The sequence below is a fragment of the Chelonia mydas genome, chromosome 6 (genome assembly GCF_015237465.2).
Source record: "Chelonia mydas isolate rCheMyd1 chromosome 6, rCheMyd1.pri.v2, whole genome shotgun sequence".
Classification (NCBI taxonomy): domain Eukaryota; kingdom Metazoa; phylum Chordata; order Testudines; family Cheloniidae; genus Chelonia; species Chelonia mydas.
This window is the reverse complement of record NC_051246.2, coordinates 2,643,735-2,663,527: the sequence shown is the minus strand read 5'-3', so window position 1 is coordinate 2,663,527 and position 19,793 is coordinate 2,643,735. Positions and strand designations below refer to the sequence as shown.

The 19,793-nt window shown below is 57.4% G+C and overlaps 1 protein-coding gene across 1 annotated transcript; it reads left to right on the top strand.

Moving 5' to 3' along the window:
* Nucleotides 1-6,987: 6,987 nt before the first annotated feature.
* Nucleotides 6,988-13,011, top strand: LOC114018206 (zinc finger protein 497). Its single transcript, XM_037898690.2, has 2 exons — nt 6,988-7,126; nt 10,655-13,011. The coding sequence occupies exons 1-2, from the start codon at nt 7,057-7,059 to the stop codon at nt 12,535-12,537; spliced, it is 1,953 nt and encodes a 650-aa protein (XP_037754618.1). The 5' UTR covers nt 6,988-7,056; the 3' UTR covers nt 12,538-13,011.
* The last annotated feature ends 6,782 nt before the right edge of the window (nt 13,012-19,793 follow it).

Below are 19,793 nucleotides of genomic sequence, written 5' to 3'. Positions count from 1 at the left end.
TTCAATTTTGATCACAAAACCTGCTTTTTTTCCCCTCCAATTTTTCAGACCTGCCAGTGAACCGAAATCTCCATTATTCACCCAGAAATAAGCAATAGTTGGAGGGGAGGGAAGGGAAATGAAATCCACACTAGTCTGGGGTCTGAACTCTTGGGGCTTGAGTGGGATCTTCCTTTTCCTGGGGGCAAGTTATTCCAGGATTGTCCACCCCGGGGAAGAGAGGGTTGATCTGCCTTTCTCTGAAGCAGCTGGGACGGTCACTGATAGAGGTGGGATACCAGGGTAGATGGGCCCACTGCTCTGCTCTGGGGTAGCTGTTCCTGTGTCCCACATTGTGTGATTCTGCCAGCTATGGAAGAGGACCCATGAAATCTGACGTTGCTACTGCTCTGGACTGGGCAGAGATGCCATGGGGAGGACCGGATATTAAAATCAAGGATCGGGTCCCTTTAACAGCAAGCAGGGTGGGGGTCTTAGGCCATGGCTGGTGCTCAGAGATGCTACCACAATCCGGATAATAAATATAATTAATTTACGACCCATTTGGTGCATAGAGATGACGTCAGAACAAACGTATTCCCCTCGGAAGAGATCAGGGTTGTATTTCTGCTTTAAAATATTTGAGTCCGTTTCGGGGGCTGTTAGGGAAATGGGATGGAATTCCACACCTCCCACATTTGTTCCACTCCCCAACCCCAGTGAAATTTGAAATTATAATAAACTTTTTTTTTTTTTGGTTGAAAACTTTCATTGAAATACGGCTGGTTTTACTGGGATATGAAGTTTTACAACCATTGACGTGTATTGAGAAATGCGGATAGAAAATATTTCAGAGACATTCAGAATTCTGCTGGCAAATATCAAAATTCAAAGGGTCGACGGAAACTGTTTTGTTAAAATTGGAGACTGATGCAAAACTTCACTGGCATTTCAAAGTGGGACTGGGGAAAAATGTCAATGAGATTTGCCGTCGTTGGAGAAAATATCAAAATTGAAATGTCAATGCAAATGAGGTGAAATTTGAAATTGGTGAAAAATGCCATGGGAATTTTCATTTTTGTAGGGGGCAAATTTCAATAAGATTCAAAATTCTGATGGAAAATATCCAAATGAGCAGTGCCACTGGAATTTTGGGGTTGAAATGCTTGTGATATTTTGAGGAGGAATTTTGTCGGTGCTCAAAATTGAGATGGAAAATAACAAAACTTGAAATGTGGCTGAAAAGTTTTCACTGAAACTTGACATTTTGATGCACCGTCTCATCGATGTTTGATTTCAAAGCAGCAGCCGTGTTAGTCTGTATCTGCAAAAAGAGCAGGAGGACTTGTGGCACCTTAAAGACTAACGAATTTATTTGAGCCTAAGCTTTCGTGAGAGGCATCAATGAGAATGTTGGGATTCAAACTGTGGTGAAAAAATTTCAGAGCGATGAAATTTTGATGAAAAATGTCCCAGTTTGAAATGGTTTTAAATTTTGAAATCGATGAAAACTGCACTGGAATTTTAATTGTGACAAAAATATTTCAACGACATTTGAAATTCTGATGGACAACGGAAATTTGCAATGGCAGGGAAAGTTTTTTGTGTGAATTTGAAGTGCTGGTGAAGGTTTTCACTGAAATTTGACTTGTAGATGAGACATGGTGTGATTCAAATTTTTGAGCCAAAATTTCAATACGATTAAAAGTTCTGATGAGAAATTTTGAAATTCAAAACATGGATGAAATTTTTTTTTGTAGAAATATTGAACATTTTTACTGAAATTGGACCTTTTGGACCATTATTATTGACATACGAAGGACTGATGGGAAATGTGTCAATTCATTTTCGGCTGAAAATGTTACAATGAGATCTGGATGGAAAATATAGATCAAAATTTGAAATGTCGAAAATATTTTCTTGGAATTTGAAATTGATGAAAAATTTCACGACAGTTTTCCATGGAGTGTGGGGGAAAAAAGTCAATGACATTCAAAATTCTCATCGAGAAGATGGATGTTTGGAAGGTGGATGAGAATTGTGAACTTTTGAGATGTTCTGAGAGTCTGAATTTGTGGTGGGGGGAACATTGCAATCAACCACGTTTGACATTTTGATGGGAAAAGATCGAAATGTTGCAAGTTGTTTGTGGACATTTCAAATGTTGGCGAGACGTTTGGAGGAGAACAGTCGAGATTCCAGCTTTTGCATCGTTAGAGCAAAGACAATGGAGCTAAGCTTTCCCCCAGCTTCTCTCTCTAGCTCTCCCATGAGGAGAGGGGCCAAGGAGAATGATGCCCTGTTATGGATAGTGTCTGGGGAGAACGACCTTTCATGTCATCCCCACGCCAGGTCGACCTAAATTGGCCAATTTCCTCCAGCCAATAAACTGGTCAATGGGAATTTGTGCTGTCTAATGCGAAAAGGAAGCAGAATTTCATCCCCTCCCGAAAATCACTGGAGGCCAGCCTGGCCCTGAAGCATGTGCTGGGGGTAAAGGAAGCCAGCTGGACCATCAAAATCAGTCTAGTTCTCTACCTCTGTGGGGCTCAATGGAATGACCCCCAATTGAGCCCTATATTTCCTGCTCTAGGCTTTCTCTCCGCTACCCACAGCCCTGCTCTGCAGAGACAGATCTCCTTCTCCCACGTGTATTGCAGCTCCCAGGGGCGGGGCCGTTCTAGCACTACTGGTGGCCAGGAGGGGTACTGCGCCTTGAAGGGCCAGAGCCCCTCTAATGCAAGTTGCCCGCCGGAGGCCAGCGTTGTAAAACCTCAAAGGAGAACACGGCGGATTTGCAGCAACGCTGACGGGGTTTTTGCCCGTTATGGCAAGGGCGTCAACAAAAACAAAGCTGGGTTTTTGATCTGGGTTTTCTTTTCTATGTAGCTTGGAAGTGTGCGACCGGCGAGGAGATTCTCCATTCCCTGGGGCCAAGACTGCTGCCCAGGGCACGCTGTCCCGCCTGGAGGAGGTGGGTGCTCAGTGACGACTCGTTTGCCAACGTTGCTCTGGGGCAATGAGATTCTGCGTTGGGCTTTCAACGCCGCCCGCCTGATCTGGACATTTTACAGCTGCTCTGACAGTGAGCCATGGGTTACAATTGCTACATGAATGCTCTCCCTCTATCAGTAATACACTCTGTGTCTGTCTGTCTCATGAGATTCTGGTCTCTTTGTCTGTCTGTACACTCTGTCTGACTTTCTCATTATCTATCTCATTAGATTGTGGTGTTTCTACCTATCCAGCCCCACACAAACCCTTCTACCTGCCTACTTGTCTGTCTCCTTACAGTCTAGTGTCTTTTGCACTTATTCGCTATAGACTCAGGGCTAAACACTCACTCCTCTCCCCAGTAAAGCCTATAACCCTCCACGCGTAGCACGTGAAGAAGTGTGGTTAAGCTGCTGGAAATGACTGGTTTATTTATGTGTGTGTTTCATGTCATGGTAGCATTTGTCGCCTAGTAACTGTCTCCCTTTTAGCTCTGTGAATGAGCAGTGTCTTGTAAATGACTTTGCCCTGGGTTCTAGGAATGTAACCAGCCTGTGGGTGACGACGGAGGACTCCGGTTTGTTTGTTGGTAGAGGGGAGATGTTTGGTAAAAGTTTTCTAAGAGAAACGTCAAGAACGTTGGAGTGTGTTAGTGTGTATCTGTGCCCAGAGATCTAGGGCAAAGCTCCCATTGAGGGCAAGGGGGCAGGATTCACCTGTAAGGTGCACACAGACACGGCTGGGATTCTCCACCAGTAGGGGGCAGTGTGGTGGTCTCTCTGGCTCTCTCTCCCACACAGGAATATGACATCAACCGTGATGGCCCATATATTCAAAAGCTCCCTGAAACTAACCCCAAGCAAATTACCCTCGAGCTCGGCGGCGGCTCGAAAGCTGGTCTCTCTCTCACCAGTGGAAGCTGGTCCAATAAAAGAGATTCCTTCACCCACCTTGTCTCGCTAAGCAAGTAAATCAAGCAACCCCCAAACCCCGCACAAAGCGTGCTGCGAGCAGAGCTTTCACCCCCAAAACTTGGATGTGCCAGAGACAGTGTGAAATCGGCCAGGTGCTTTCCTAGTGCAACTGGTTTTACCCGGAAGGCACCCAGAGGCAGTGGGCCATGATAAATGGACAGGCAACCCCCCCCGCAATAGCTAGACTCACCCAGGCCTGCGTGAGAATCGCCCTATGAAGTGTGCAGATGTGTGATTAAAAATACACTGTGTCTGTGTGCGAAAGGTGAGTTATTTGTGTGTGTGTGTGGGGGGAGAGATTAGGATTATAAAAGGCGTGTGTGCTTAAAAATATCAATGGTATGTCTATAAAAAGAACAGGGGGACTTGTGGCACCATAGAGACTAACAAATTTATTAGAGCATAAGCTTTCGTGAGCTACAGCTCACTTCATTGGATGCATTCAGTGGAAAATAGAGTGGGGAGATTTATATACACAGAGAATATGAAAGAATGGGTGTTACCGTACACACTGTAACCAGAGTGATCAGGAAAGGTGAGCTATTACCAGCAGGAGAGCGTAAGGGGGTGGGGGGACGACACCTTTTGTAGTGATAATCAAGGTGGGCCATTTCCAGCACTTGACAAGAACAGCAGGAGGGGAAATAAACATGGGGAAATAGTTTTACTTTGTGTAATGACCCATCCACTCCCAGTCTCTATTCAAGCCTAAGTTAATTGTATCCAGTTTGCAAATTAATTCCAACTCAGCAGTCTCTCCTTGGAGTCTGTTTTTGAAGTTTTTTTTATTGAAGAATTGCCACTTTTAGGTCTGTAATCGAGTGACCAGAGAGATTGAAGTGTTCTCCGACTGGTTTTCGAATGTTCTAATTCTTGACGTCTGATTCGTGTCCATTTATTCTTTTACGTAGAGACTGTCCAGTTTGACGAATGTACATGGCAGAGGGGCATTGCTGGCACATGATGGCATAGATCCCATTGGTAGATATGCAGGTGAACGAGTCTCTGACAGTGTGGCTGATGGGATTAGGCCCTGTGATGGTGTCCCCTGAAGAAACAGATTGACAGAGCCAGAAGAGTACCCAGAAGTCACCTACTACAGGACAGGCCCAACAAAGAAAATAACAGAACGCCACTAGCCGTCACCTTCAGCCCCCAACTAAAATCTCTCCAGCTCATCATCAGGGATCTACAACCTATCCTGAAGGACGACCCATCACTCTCACAGATCTTGGGAGACAGACCAGTCCTTGCCTACAGACAGCCCCCCAACCTGAAGCAAATACTCACCAGCAACCACACACCACACAACAGAACCACTAGCCCAGAAACCTATCCTTGCAACAAAGCCCGTTGCCAACTGTGTCCACATATCTATTCAGGGGACACCATCACAGGGCCTAACAACATCAGCCACACTCTCAGAGGCTCGTTCACCTGCACATCCACCAATGTGATATATGCCATCATGTGCCAGCAATGCCCCTCTGCCATGTACATTGGTCAAACTGGACAGTCTCTACGTAAAAGAATAAATGGACACAAATCAGACATCAAGAATTATAACATTCATAAACCAGTTGGAGAACACTTCAATCTCTCTGGACACTCGATTACAGACCTAAAAGTGGCAATTCTTCAACACAAAAACTTCAAAAACAGACTCCAACGAAAAGGAGGACTTGTGGCACCTTAGAGCCTAACAGATTTATTAGAGCAGAAGCTTTCGGGATCTACAGCCCACTTCATCGGATGCATGCAGTGGAAAATACAGTGGGAGATTTCATGAAAGCTTATGCTCAAATAAATTGGTTAGTCTCTAAGGTGCCACGAGTCCTCCCGTTCTTTTTACAGATACAGACTAACACGGCTGCTCCTCTGAAACCTGCCAGCTGGTGTATCTGTGTGTGATGAGAACGTGGAGGGCGTCGGGCTAAACTTTGCAAGGATTTGGTTTTTATCGCTACCTGTCGATTTCACCGTCTCCACCCAGCGCCCCAAACCACTTCCAGCGAGAATCAAAATTAGCAGGGAGGCAACGTAAGGAAAACGCGGCCAGCGAACTAATGAGCGTTTGATTTCAGGAGATTTTGACACGCGACGGTGACAGTTTGCAGAGTCATGGTCATAAAGCTTTAACTTTTTGAATCTCACCCGCTCCTGTCAGTGAATCGTTATTCTCTGACCCTCCGGCCCCAATCTCTTCCATAATTTCCCCCAACTGTAAAAATTTAAATGGATACAAAGTTGGGGGGGGGAGTGATTTTCAGAGAGGACACAATGTGTATATATCCTGCAGAGCGTGTGCGTGTGAAAAAGAGAGTGCGTGAGCAGGGCTGCCCTCTGCTAGACGGAAGCAGGACTGTGTGTGTTACCTGAGCAGAAGATTCCAGGGGAAGCTGAGCAGGTGGTTAACCTGCGGAACTCACCTCCCCATGATGGGCGTAGCAAGAGTCCCAGAAGGGCTGGGGATTTCATATAGGCAGCCAGAACAGCCACATTTGTAATGGTCAGGATTAGAAAACCAGCCAAGGCTTCACCCAGGGAAATTCTGGGCCTAAACCAAGCTTGGAATATGGGGGTTGGGAATAAATTCTCCCCGGCGGGGAGGTTCTTCCCGGACTGATCACTAGGGGGCACTTTGCAGTTTTCTCGGCAGCATCTTGTACTGACAGCTGGGAGCGAGGGCGGTGGGGCTGATTCTGGCAGCAGGGGGCGGCGGGATACCGGGCTACATAGACCCTGGGGAGGGAAGCCCGAGCTGGGCCTGGGGCACTGCTGCAGGGAAGCTCGCAGCAATGGGGTGCCCGGCGCGGCTGTGCTGGGAAAGGCTGACAACACAGGGGAGCCAGGACTCCTGGGTTCTGTCTCCGACCCTGGGAGGGGCGTGGGGTCTAGTGGGTTAGAACGGGGGGGCGGGGCTGGGAGCCAGGACTCCTGGGTCTCATTGACGCAAGCACTGGGACAGCCCCGCCCACAAACACTTCGCGTGCCTGGGAAACTACACTCCCCATGGTGCTTTGCGCGGCGGGGGGGGGGGACAGGGCCGGTCTTTATCTGCTGCTTCCTGCCCCCCCCCCCCACCACAGCGGAGGAGGGGGGTCGCTGCATGGAGCCGGGACCCCCGCGCACGGAGTCGGCTGCCACCCGCCCGGCCGGAGACGGGGCACCCAGGGCCGGTGGGTGCCGGGGTGAGCCCCCGCCGTCCCCCTGCACCCCAGCCCGGACCCCCGTTCCCACCCCTCCCCTGCACCCCGGGTCCGCATCCCCCCATCCCCGCCGTCCCCCTGCACCCCATCCCCGGACCCCCGTCCGCATCCCCCCATCCCCGCCGTCCCTCTGCACCCATCCCCGCATCCCCCCATCCCTGCCGTCCCCCTGCACCCATCCCCGGACCCCCGTCCGCATCCCCCCATCCCCGCCGTCCCTCTGCACCCATCCCCGCAACCCCGTCCGCATCCCCCCATCCCCGCCGTCCCCCTGCACCCATCCCCGCGTCCCCCCATCCCTGCCGTCCCCCTGCACCCCAGCCCTGGACCCCTGTTCCCATCCCTCCCCTGCACCACCCGTCCGTATCCCCCCATCCCCACCGTCCCCCTGCACCTCATCCCCGGACCCCAGTCCGCATCCCCCCATCCTCGCCGTCCCCCTGCACCCCATCCCTAGACCCCCGTTCCCTCCCCGCCCCTGCACCCTGGGTCTGCAACCCCCCATCCCCTTGCACCCCATCCCTGGACCCCTGTTTCCATCCCTCCCCTGCACCCCCCATCCGCATCCCCCCATCCCTGCTGTCTCCCTGCACCCCATCCCCAGACCCCTGTTCCCATCTCTCCCCTGCACCCCCGTCCATATCCCCCCATCCTCGCCGTCCCCCTGCACCCCATCCCTGGACCCCCGTCCGCATCCCCCCATCTTCGCCGTCCCCCTGCACCCCATCCCTGGACCCCTGTCTGCATCCCCCCATCCTCGCCGTCCCCCTGCACCCCATCCCCGGACCCCCATCCGCATCCCCCCATCCCTGCCGTCCCCTGCACCCCATCCCTGGACCCCCATTCCCTCCCCACCCCTGCACCCTGGGTCCGCAACCCCCCATCTCCGCTGTCCCCCTGCACCCCATCCCCGGACCCCCGTTCCCTCCCTGCCCCTGCACCCTGGGTCCGCAACCCCCCATCCCCCTGCACCCCATCGCTGGACCCCTGTTCCCATCCCTCTCCTGCACCCCGGGTCCGCATCCCCCCATCCCTGCTGTCCCCCTGCACCCTATCCCCGGACCCCTATCTGCATCCCCTCTGTCCCCCTTCACCCCACCCCTGGACCCCCGTCCCCATCCCTCCCCTGCACCCCCCCGTCCACATCCTCCCATCCCTGCTGTCTCCCTGCACCCCATCCCTGGACCCCCGTTCCCATTCCTCCCCTGCACCCCGAGTCCACATCCCCCTGCACCTCAACCCTCCCTCCCTCTGTCCCCCCACACCTCACCCCCATCTGCATCCCTCACCCCCGTCCTCCTGCACCTCACCTCCACACCCGCACATCTGCATCCCTCCCTCCCTGAACCCCATCCCTGCACCCCCTGTCTCCATTTCCCCAACCCCCCATCCACGTCCCTCCCTCCCCGCACCCCCCCGAACCTCATCCCCCGACCCCCGCAACCCCTGTCCGCATCCCCATCCCCGCACCCCCGTCTGCATTCCTCCCTCCCCCCTGTCCCCATTTCCCCATCCCCACACCCCCCCGTCCGCAACCCTCACCCCCATCTGCATCCCTCCCTCCCTGCACCCCCTGTCCCCATCACTCCCTCCCTCCTTGCACCCCCCATCTCCCCCCTCCACCCCCTCAGCACACCTGGTCCCCATTCACCTCCCTCCCTGCCTGCACCCCCCGTCCCCATCTCTCCCTCCCCACGCCCCCTCTGTTCCCCCCTTCCTCCCCCATCACTGCGTCCCTGCACTCCTTTGTTCCCTCCCTCTCCACACGCCCTGTCCCAATCCCTTCCTCCCCGCACCCCCATTCCCCCGTCCCCGCACCCCCCTGTCCCCATTCCCCCATCCCTGCACCCCTGTCCCCATCACTGTGTCTCCGCACCCCCCGTCCCTGTCCCTCCCTCGCCGCACCCCCCATCCCCATCCCTGCACCCCCAGTCCCCATCACTGAGTCCCCGCAGCCCTCTCTCCCCATCCCTCCCTTGCCGCACCCCCCCGTCCCTGTCCCTCCCTCCCCGCACCCCCTGTCCCCATCCCAGCACCCCCCGTCCCCATCACTGTGTCCCCGCACCCCCCCATCCCTGTCCCTCCCTCGCCGCACCCCCCATCCCCATCCCTGCACCCCCCATCCCCATCACTGTGTCCCCGCAGCCCTCTCTCCCCATCCCTCCCTTGCTGCACCCCACCGTCCCTGTCCCTCCCTCTCCGCACCCCCTGTCCCCATCCCTGCACCCCCCCATGCCCATACACCTCGTCCATCCCCAAACCCGGTCCTGGATCTATCTCTCCATCCGTCCCGTTCATGCTTCGCTGAGTGCCCGTACACCCGCCTCGCGCTGTCCGTCCCAGTGGACGCCCTCTACCCATCCTGCAACCCTGAGTCCCGGCAGGGTGTGGGGGTGTTGGAGTATGGAGCCCCCTGTGCGGGGGGAAGGATGGCAGGGAAGGGGCCTGTGAGCCTAGGCACTCCAGTGGGGAGGTGCCAAGGTTGGGGGGCTGAGAAGAAGAACCCAGCGGGGTTGGTAGGTAGAGGAATTAGTACAGACAGATAAATGGTGTATGGGTGTGTGTATATTGAGAGGGGTGGGGATGGATGGATAGACAAAGAGAAAGGGGGGTGTATTGGGATGATGGATGGATGGATCGATCGGTGTATGGGCATAGATAGGTGTGTGTGGGGCGGGGATAGAGAGAGAGAGGGGTGTGGGGATGGATGGGATAGCTACATAGGGTCGTGGGTGGGGGGGATGGATAGAGCGAGGGGTGCCTGTCTGTGGACAGATAGATGAAAAGGTTTGTGGGGATAGAGAGAGGAGTATATGTGGGGAGAGCGAGCGAGCATGTGGGGATGGATGGATAGATGGATGGGGATAGAGAAGTGTGTATGGGGCTAGGTGAGATGGGCATGTACGTGGATGGATGGATAGATGGGGGGATGGATGGGGATAGAGAGGTGTGTATGGGGCTAGGTGAGATGGGCACATACGTGGATGGATGTATGTGCAGATAGAGAGGTGTGGGGATGGATGGATAGATGGGGGGATGGATGGGGATAGAGAGGTGTGTATGGGGCTAGGTGAGATGGGCACGTACGTGGATGGATGGATGGATGTGCAGATAGAGAGGTGTGGGGATGGATGGATAGATGGGGGGGATGGATGGGGATAGAGAGGTGTGTATGGGGATAGGTGAGATGGGCAGGTACCTGGATGGACGGATGGGTAGGAAGATGGATGGACAAAGGAGTATCATGCCTTCTTTTCCGTCTCCTCTCTAAGGCACGCGGTCCCCGGTTTGTACCACCTCTCTCCAGACAGAGCCCCGCGTGTGTCTTGGGTCGCCAGGGGGCGTGAGTGGAACCATCCCCAGTGCAATGTGTCTCTCCTTCTGTCACCACACTCTGGTGAACGGGCTGAGGGGCAGGAAGCTCCCATGACGGTGTCGGTGCGTGGCCGGCGTTCTCTGGCGGCCCTTGTACTCAGCACCACCTTGCTTGTTCCTCAGGTCCTGGGCCCAGACGTCAGCCGGAGGAGGACAACAGAGCTGCCAAGATGGCGCCACCAATTGGGGACGTTCCTGGAAAGGCCCAAGAGGGGGGCCTGACCTCCGTGTCATTGGCCGGCCCCAAGGCGGAGGAGGAGGAAGTCGCCAAGATGGCGTGTCTCAGTGGGGATGTTGTGGAGACCACCAAGGGGCATGCAATATGGAAGACCGTGGCCAACATGTTGACTCCCAGGATGGACATTCCTGGGAAGGGCCAATGGGCATGTCCAGCCTCCGTCTCACTGACTGTCCCTAAGGTTGAGGAGGAGGAAGAGGCTGCCAAGTTGGAGCCTCTCAACAGGGATGTTGCCGTGAAGGCAGAAGGGGGACATTCACCGTGGATGACTACGGCCAAGACGATGCCGCCAAACATGGATGTTCCTCGTTTGGGCCAGCTGGGCCGTGTGGCCTCCGATTCATTGCCTGTCCCTAGGACTGAGGAGGAGGCCGAAGACACCAGGATGGTGCCACCCAATGGGGACATTGACGTGACGACCCAAGAGGGACATTCAGCATGGATGACCATGGCCAAGATGGAGCCTCTCAATGGGGACATTGACGTGAAAGCCCAAGGGGAACCCTTGACCCTGAGGCCTTTCCCTATCTCCAAGGCCGAGGAGGATGAAGCCACCAGGCCGGTAACTCCCTCCGCTCCTGCTTGCCGGGAGCGCCCGTACCGCTGCGGGGAATGCGGCAAAGCCTTCTCCCGCAGCTCGTCCTGCGTCAAGCACCAACGCACCCACACGGGCGAGCGCCCCTATGGGTGCCCGGATTGTGGCAAGTCCTTCGGCCAGAGCTCCACCCTCAACCGGCACCGCCAGGCCCACCTGGCAGACAGGCCGCACCGCTGCGCTGACTGCGGCAAGGCCTACGGGACCGCCTCGGCCCTGGCCCAGCACGGCAAGAGTCACCTGGCCGAGAAGCCCCACCGGTGCCCGCAGTGCGGCAAAGGGTTCTGCGAGCGGTCGAACCTGGCGAAGCACCTGCTGACCCACACGGGCGAGCGGCCCCACCGGTGCGCCCAGTGCGGCCGCGGCTTCAGCCAGAAGGCCAACCTCCGACGTCACCAGGAGACCCACGGCGGTGCGGAGTCGCACCGGTGCGCCGACTGCGGGCGGGCCTTTCGCCACGCCCGCCGGCTGGCTCAGCACCGCCGGGCCTGCCACGCACCCGGCGAGCCCCACGCCTGCGCCGACTGCGGCCAGGCCTTCGCCGCCCGCTCCCAGCTGGCCCGGCACCGCCGCCGGCACGCGGACGAGCGCCCCTACCGCTGCGGCGTCTGCGGCAAGGCCTACGGCGTCAGCTCCCACCTGCTGGTGCACCTGCGTGGGCACACGGAGGAGCGGCCGTACCGCTGCGGCGAGTGCGGGGCCGGCTTCGCCGAGGCCGCCAAGCTGGCCCAGCACCGCCGCAGCCACACCGGGGAGCGGCCCCACCAGTGCGGGGAGTGCGGGCGCCGCTTCGGCCTGCGCTCCAACCTGATGCGGCACCAGCGGGCCCACGCCGGCGAGAAGCCCCACCGCTGCGGCCAGTGCGGCCGGGCCTTCGGCCGCGCCTCCAACCTGGCCCAGCACCAGCGGACCCACCGCGGCGAGAAGCCCTACCGGTGCGGCCAGTGCGGCAAGGCCTTCGCCGTCAGCACCCACCTCCTCATCCACCAGCGCTCCCACACCGGGGAGCGGCCCTTCCCCTGCCCGCACTGCGGCAAAGGCTTCACCGTCAGCTCCAACCTCCGGCAGCACCTGCGGATCCACACCGGGGAGCGCCCCTACCCCTGCGCCCAGTGCGGGAAGAGCTTCCGGGCTCGGACTCACCTCCGGGCCCACCAGAAGCTCCACGCCTGAGCGGGCGGCCCCGGCGGTAGAGGGGGACGGCAGGAGGCGGGGGAGTTGTAGCTTAGGAAGCATGGCTCTGTGGGGCAGTGGGGAAGTATTGGACGGGGGGGGGGGGTCCTGGGTCTTCAGAGCCAGGGGGGTGGCGGTTTCATGGATCTTGAGGCTCCGAAGGGGCGATGAGTGGGGGTGGGTCGTAGCTGTGGGTGGGGGTTCGGGGGGTTCATAGATGGAGTCGAACCTTCCCGCAGCTGAGTATGAGCCACAGAGACCCTCCGGGCACCGATGGCGGGTTCAGAGATTACACGGCCAGAAGGGACCGTCGCGATCTGACTTGCAGAGCAGAGACCCTCGCCCAGCGGTTCCCGCTGCCAGCCCGTAGCGGGTGGTCGAGCTAGAGCGAGACGCCGGGTTGGCACTGAAGGCCTCCACACGCCAGAGAATCCACCAGCGCCCCTGGCATGCGGCTCCATCGGTTAATGAGGAGCCTGGCGTAAAAATACAGACCGTGGGCTCCGTCCCTGGCTCTGGGAGGAGAGTGGGGTCTGGTGGGTTAGCGCAAGGGGGCTGGGAGCCCGCACTCCTGGGGTCTATCCCTGGCTCTGGGAAGGGACTGGGGTCTAGTGGGTTAGCGCAAGGATAGGGGCGATCTGGGAGCCAGGACTCCTGGGGTCTGTCCCTGGCTCTGCCACTGTCCTGCTGGGTGACCTTGGGCATGTAGCTTCTCCCGTCAGTGCCTCTGGTTCCCTCCCGCTCTTTGTCTGGTCTGTTTAGTGTGTGGGCTCTGCAGGGCATGGCCGGTCTCTCACTGTGGAGCACTGTTGGCCGGGGCCTGGGCCGCGCCCGGCACGAGGGGGGCCCGGCGCTTGGCCGGGGCCTGGGCCGCGCCCGGCGCTCGGGGGGCCCGGCGCTCGGCCAGGGCCTGGGCCGCGCCCGGCGCTCGGGGGGCCCGGCGCTTGGCCGGGGCCTGGGCCGCGCCCGGCGCTCGGGGGGCCCGGCGCTCGGCCGGGGCCTGGGCCGCACCCGGCACTCGGGGGGCCCGGCGCTCGGCCGGGGCCTGGGCCGCGCCCGGCGTGACTGGAACAGAATACTAATGTAAAATGGTGATACGTGCTCGGATTGCCCCTGCGGGACGTGGGCGACAGTCCCTGAGATGCACCAAGGGATGCAGTCAGTCCAGACTTGGGCTCCCCGCAGCCAGGCGCCACCCTAGTGGAATCCCCCCCCTCCCCTCGCCCAGCAAACTGCCCCAAATGCTGAGGTGCCCAGGCTACAGTGGCAGACTGGCCTAGGGGATTTAGAAGCCTCAGTTTCAAAATCAGTATTCTTAGTGTTTGTGTTACTGTAGGGCTTAGGACAGGGGTGGGGAAACTATAGCCCGAAGGCCTGATCCGGCCCTCTGCTTAATTTAATCCGGCCCGCGGCAAGTCTCCACTCCGTGGGCCGGAAGCCCCGAGCCTCGTCGCCCCCCGCTCCTCCGTGGGGCTGTAGCCACAAGCGCCGGCTCACCCCGCTGCGGGGGGAAGCGAGGGTTGCCAGCCCGTCAGAAGTCTAGCTGGCTCTGTGCAGCATCCGGAAATGGCCGGCGTGTCCCTGTGGGCCCTAGGCGCAGGGGCGATCGGGGAAGCTCCGCATGTTGCCCCCGCCTCCAGTGCCGGTTCCGCAGCTCCCATTGGCCAGGAACCGGGGCCAATGGGAGCAGTGGGGTGGCGCCTCCGCCGAGGGGCTGGACATAGCGGCCGCTTCTGGGAGCAGTGCGGAGCCAGGGCAGGCAAGGAGCCTGCCTTAGCCCTGCTGCGCCGTCGTCCGGGAGCCACTTGAGGTAAGTGCTGCCCGGCTCGAGCCTGCACCCCAAATTCCTACCCGGCCCAGGGTCGGAACCCCCTTCCGCACCTTAACTCTCTCCCAGAGCCCTCACCCCCAGCTGGAGCCCTCACCCCCTCCCAGATCCCAACCCCCGTCCCACCCCAGTGGAAGTGAGTGAGGGTGGAGGACAGTGAGGGGGGGGCTGGAGTGAGTGGGGGGCGGGGCCTCAGGGAAGGGGCGGGGCCTCTGAGGAGGGGCGGGGCAAGGATGTTCAGTGTTGTACCATTAGAAAGTTGGCAACCCTCGGGAAAGCCCCGAGCCCCTGTGCCGCTCCCCGCGCGGGGCTGTGTGGGGCCTGATTTTTTTTCTGTGACTCAGTGGCCCCTGATAGAAAAAAGGTTTCCCACCCCTGGCCTAGCAGGCCACGCCCTCGAACTGGCCCGGTCTCACGTGGGCCCTGGAGTGCCCAACTCCCATTGGCACGTTGGGAACCTGTCCTCTGGGGTCGCGCCCCGGCGTTGTGTAGGCACCTAACTCCCCTGGGGTGAGTGACATCCATGGGATTTCGGTGCCTGCATAGCTCTGAGGTTCTGGGCCTAAGGGTAAATTACACTGAGATTAATGGGCTGTCTGTCTGTCCATCCCTGTACACCCCTCCCATGTAATCTATCCCCACCCCCCCACCCACCCATCTATCTCTCTCTATCCCCAGACACCCTTCTTATCTCTCTATCTCTCCCCAAACACCCCCCCTCTCTATCTATCCATCCCCATACACCCTCATATCAATCTATGCCCATACACCCTCAGATTGATTGATACATCCATCCATCCCCATACACCCTCGTATCTATCCATCCATCCCCATACACCCTGAGATCGATTGATCAATCGATACATCCGTCCATCCCCATACGCTCTTGTATCTATCTGTCCATCCCCATACACCCTCGTATCTATCCATCGATATATCCATCCATCCCCGTACACCCTCCTATCCATCCAGCCATCCATCTATCCATCCCCGTACACCCTCAGATCAATCGATCGATAGATACATCCATCCATCCATCCCCATACACCCTCGTATCTATCCATCCATCCCTGTACACCCTCAGATCAATCGATCGATAGATACATCCATCCATCCCCATACCCCCTTGTATCTATCCATCCATCCATCCCTGTACACGCTCAGATCAATCGATCGATATGAGGGTGTATGGGGATGGATAGATCGATCTATCTATCTATCCCCATACACCACTCTCATCCATCTATCTATCTATCTATCCCCATACACCACTCTCATCCATCTATCTATCTATCTATCTATCCCCATACACCACTCTCATCCATCTATCTATCCCCATACACCTCTCTCTCTCTCTCGTTCAGGTGTCACACTCCACAGCCCATTAGGTGGTATCTGAAGCTTCCCCTCGCTGGATGACGTAGCCCATGTTAGGCAGTGGGGGTCTGGGTCATCATCCCTCTTCCCCCCACCCCCCCGTCCATGTCCCGTTTGAGTTACCCCCTTCCCCGTCCCCCTCACCCAGCCTGCCACTTAATGCCCATCTCAGGGGGCTCCTCATTCACCCACCCACCCCAGCTCTCCCCCTCTCTGGGTCTCGAGCCGGGGGGATCCGCACGCTCTGGAGTTGGGGGTCAGGGGAGTCTGGTTGACAGACTCGCCCAGCTGGGGGGCCGGCTTGCCCAGCCTTTGGATCAGGAGCCCAGTGCGGGACACGAGCAGGGATGTTGCCTCATGGGGGACGGGAATGAGAAACGACACAGCTACCCCCTGTCTGCGAGCACCGTTCCCATCGGACGTTAGGTTAGGACAGGGGAGGGACAGCTGGGAGCCAGGACTCCTGGGGTCTAGCCCCAGCCCTGGGAGGGGAGTGGGTCGAGTGGGTTGCAGGGGGGGGGGCTGATAGAACCCTAATTAAGTTCTAGTGGCCACTGTTTGCTCTAATCACTAGACTCCCCTCCCCTCCCAGAGTTAGGAATAGAACCCAGGAGTCCTGACTCCCAGTCCCGCCCTATCTGTCACAGTCCTGTCCCGGCTATCTGGAAGTGAAATATGATTGAAAACCCCAGCGTTTATGGTGCCATTATTAGGTTCCAGGATTAACGTGTCACCCCAGAGGCGTATGGCGGGTCTGGTCTCTCACGTGGGCCTGGGAATACCCCCCCAACTCTTGGTGCCTGGGTCGAGTGGCTCCTCCTTTTAGGCTGGGGCAGGGCTTTAGATGGGGGGGGGGGGGCTCGCTCCAGCCCATCCCTGGCGGTTCCATAGGTGGGCCTGGGGATGAGGCAACATCCTAATTGTTCTCCTTTCTGCGGTCAGGACTACAATTCCCACAATGCCCTGTGCCCATGTTCAGCCACCCATTCCCTTGGTGGACACTCAGCCCACCCTGCTGGGGTGGGGGCTGAGAGCCAGAACTCCTGGGTTCCATCTCCAGCTCTGGGAGGAGAGCGGGGATTTCTCCTTCAACAGAGACTGAAATTAATAGTATTTAGTGCCTGCAAGGCAGCAATGCCAGGGAGCCCGGACTCCTGGGTTCTCTCCCCAGCTCAGAGGGGAGTGGGGTCTAGTGGTTAGAGGGGGGGGAGGGGGTTTGGGAATCAGACTGGGTTATCTGGGGTTTTCTGCCCCCTTTCTGTCGCCCCATAGGGGTTTCCAAAGATCTCATGGCTGGAGAATGCTGAGGGGAGTTATAGGGCTGGGTCTTTCCGTGGGAGCTAGAGTCTCATCTCAGCCCCCAGCCCCGGGGTGAATCGGGAGTCACTCCTGGGCACTGTTTCCTCTAACAGATCCTAAACCCCGTGCACACGGCGAAACACCGCACGCACAAAACTGCTCACAGAAGCACCATTTGCACACAGGGCCTGTCAAAAATTAGAGGGAACGGTGCCCCTGGGCTGCAATGGGGTCATGGCCAGATCATCTCAGTTCCCCTGCTGTAAATCTTGAGCTACCCCCTGGGAAACTGCACAGTAGTTAATGGACTCACTCTGGATTCACACCCGTTTACTTGTAATCGGGGCTATCACACCAGCTCCACTCTCTGCATGGGTTGGGGGTATGAGCTGATTTCCTGCCTTTCCAATACGCCCAGCCTTAAGCAGTCGGAAGTTGCCAAACCAGCCGGCAAGACGTTGCTCACGGCTCTGAAATAATCGGTGGGCTATTTGGATCTTGCCGGGGGGCGATCACGACGCCCGTCCACGCTTCCTTCAGTTGCCACTCCGCTGTGTCCGGCTGCATTTCGGATGTAGGGGCCGGGCGAGGAATAGCTTTTCCTCTCCGCGGTGGACTGAAACTCCGTGGCCCGGTCGGTTCGGTTCGACGGACTTCAACGTGTCTCGTGGCCATTGGACAGCGAAGAGCCATCTTGATGTTTTTTTAGCATTTTATTTCTGCTCTGGTTGGCTTCTTAAGGCTTCACCGTGGAGCGACACGCTGGATTTTAAGGGTTTTGTTCCCTGTGTGTCGATGTAAACTGGCACAATGGCGGGCAGTTACGGGGGTCGGCCGACTCAAATGATGGCATGACAGGAGAGGTCGCGATTCAAGCTTCATAACTGTTAAGAACACAAATGGTCAAAATAGACACAATAAATAGCCTTCAAGCAACCCGCACCTTTGTCTGACGGCGCCTTGCTGTAATTTTTGACGAGCGGTGGATTTGTCGGCTTGCGCGGGTCCAGTGAAATCCATTAGGGATAAAAAAATCGACTCCCGCCAAGCCTGGACCAGAGCGAATGGTCCTCAACTGAAATTCAGACAGCCGCGCTCTGCCCCGGTGGGCAGGTTTAGCAGGGGCTCGGTCTCGCGGGGTCGGGAAGCTAATCAATCGGCTCTGGCTCTCCAGCCGTTTCTCACCGGCTCACGCCGCAGGAAGAAGCCGCATACCCGAGAGCAGCGGTTCTCCAACGGCGGCTCGGGACCCCAAAGTGGGTTGGGACCCCTTTTTATTGGGGGGCCCAGGGCTGGCTTAGACCGCGTCCCACTGCCCAGGGCTGAAAGCGAAGCCCGAAGGCTTCAGCCCTGGGCGGCGGGGCTCAGGTGACAGGCCCCCTTCCTAGGGTCGTGGAGTAATTTTTGTTGTCAGACGGGGGTCGCAGTGCAGTGAAGTTAGAGAACCCCAGAACTGGAGACCCCGGGGCAAAAGGGGCCAGTGAGAAGGTGAGAGATTTGGGGGTCATCCTGGCAAAGCAGCTCAACATGTGTGACTCACGGCCAAAGGGGCTAATGCGAGCCCGGGCTGGCTAAAGAGGGGAATCTGAAGGAGGAGCAGAGAGCTTATGGATGCGGCTAATTTGGGGAGGGGTTAGAGAAAAGCACCGGGCACGATTAAAGGCTTCGAAGACCTGCTGTACAAGGATCGCCTCCGCGGGGTCAGTTGATTTCGCTGAACAAAGAGAAGGTCCAAGGGTGACTTGATCCCAGTCTAAAAATACCCCCCCGCCCCCCCCGGGAACAAATACTGAATAAGGGGCTTCTCTAGCAGAGAAAAGGTCCAACGCGATCCAAGGGCTGGAAGCTGAAGTTAGACAACGTCAGCCGGGAAAGAAGGTGTAAGTTCTTAACGAGGAGAGTTTTTATAGTGGACCATTTTTAAATCAAGCGAGGATGGGGTTTTTTGACGAGATCTGCTCTAAGAGTTATTGTGAGGCAGGTCTCTGGCCTGGGGCAGACTAGATATCCACGGCGGTGGCTTCTGCCCTGGGAATCGGTACCGTTCTGGAGGTCTCGCTGCTTTTGTCGGGCTCCGGGTGTGCCTCTCGGGGGAGCCAGTCACGGGCAACTAGGCCGCCTTAGCCGTCGGAGCCGCCGGCCTCGGTGTTTTCTCCGCTCCGCCTACCCTCCAGGGGCGAGCCCAGCGCTTGGCCGGGCGGAAGGAGATAAATACAGAGATTCCCTCGCAAGCCAAGCAAGGAACCTGCATGCCAGAAAACTCGGTGCCCAAGGCGGGTTTCAGAGGGCTAATAAATACCCCCCGGCCCGTAACAAACTAGGACAGGTCTGACGAGCGACTGACGATTCAGTTGAGGCCAGGGAGTGGTAAAAACTGGAGGCTGACTTTGGAAAGAAGAGGAGGAAATGATACAGGGTGGAACTCAGTAAAGAATGGCCCAGTAGTTAGAGGAGAGAGGACAGGGACTCTGGTTCACTCCCCAGCGCTGGGAGGGGAGTGGGGTCTAGTGGGTTAGAGCAGGGGGGCTGGGAGCCAGGACTCCTGGGTTCCATCCCCAGGGCTGGGAGGGGAGTGGGGTCGAGTGGGATAGAGCAGGGGGGCTGGGAGCCAGGACTCCTGGGTTCCATCCCCAGCTCTGGGAGGGGGGTGGGGTCTAGTGGGATAGAGCAGGGGAGCTGGGAGCCAGGACTCCTGGGTTCTATCCCCAGCTCTGGGAAGGGGGTGGGGTCTAGTGGGATAGAGCAGGGGGGC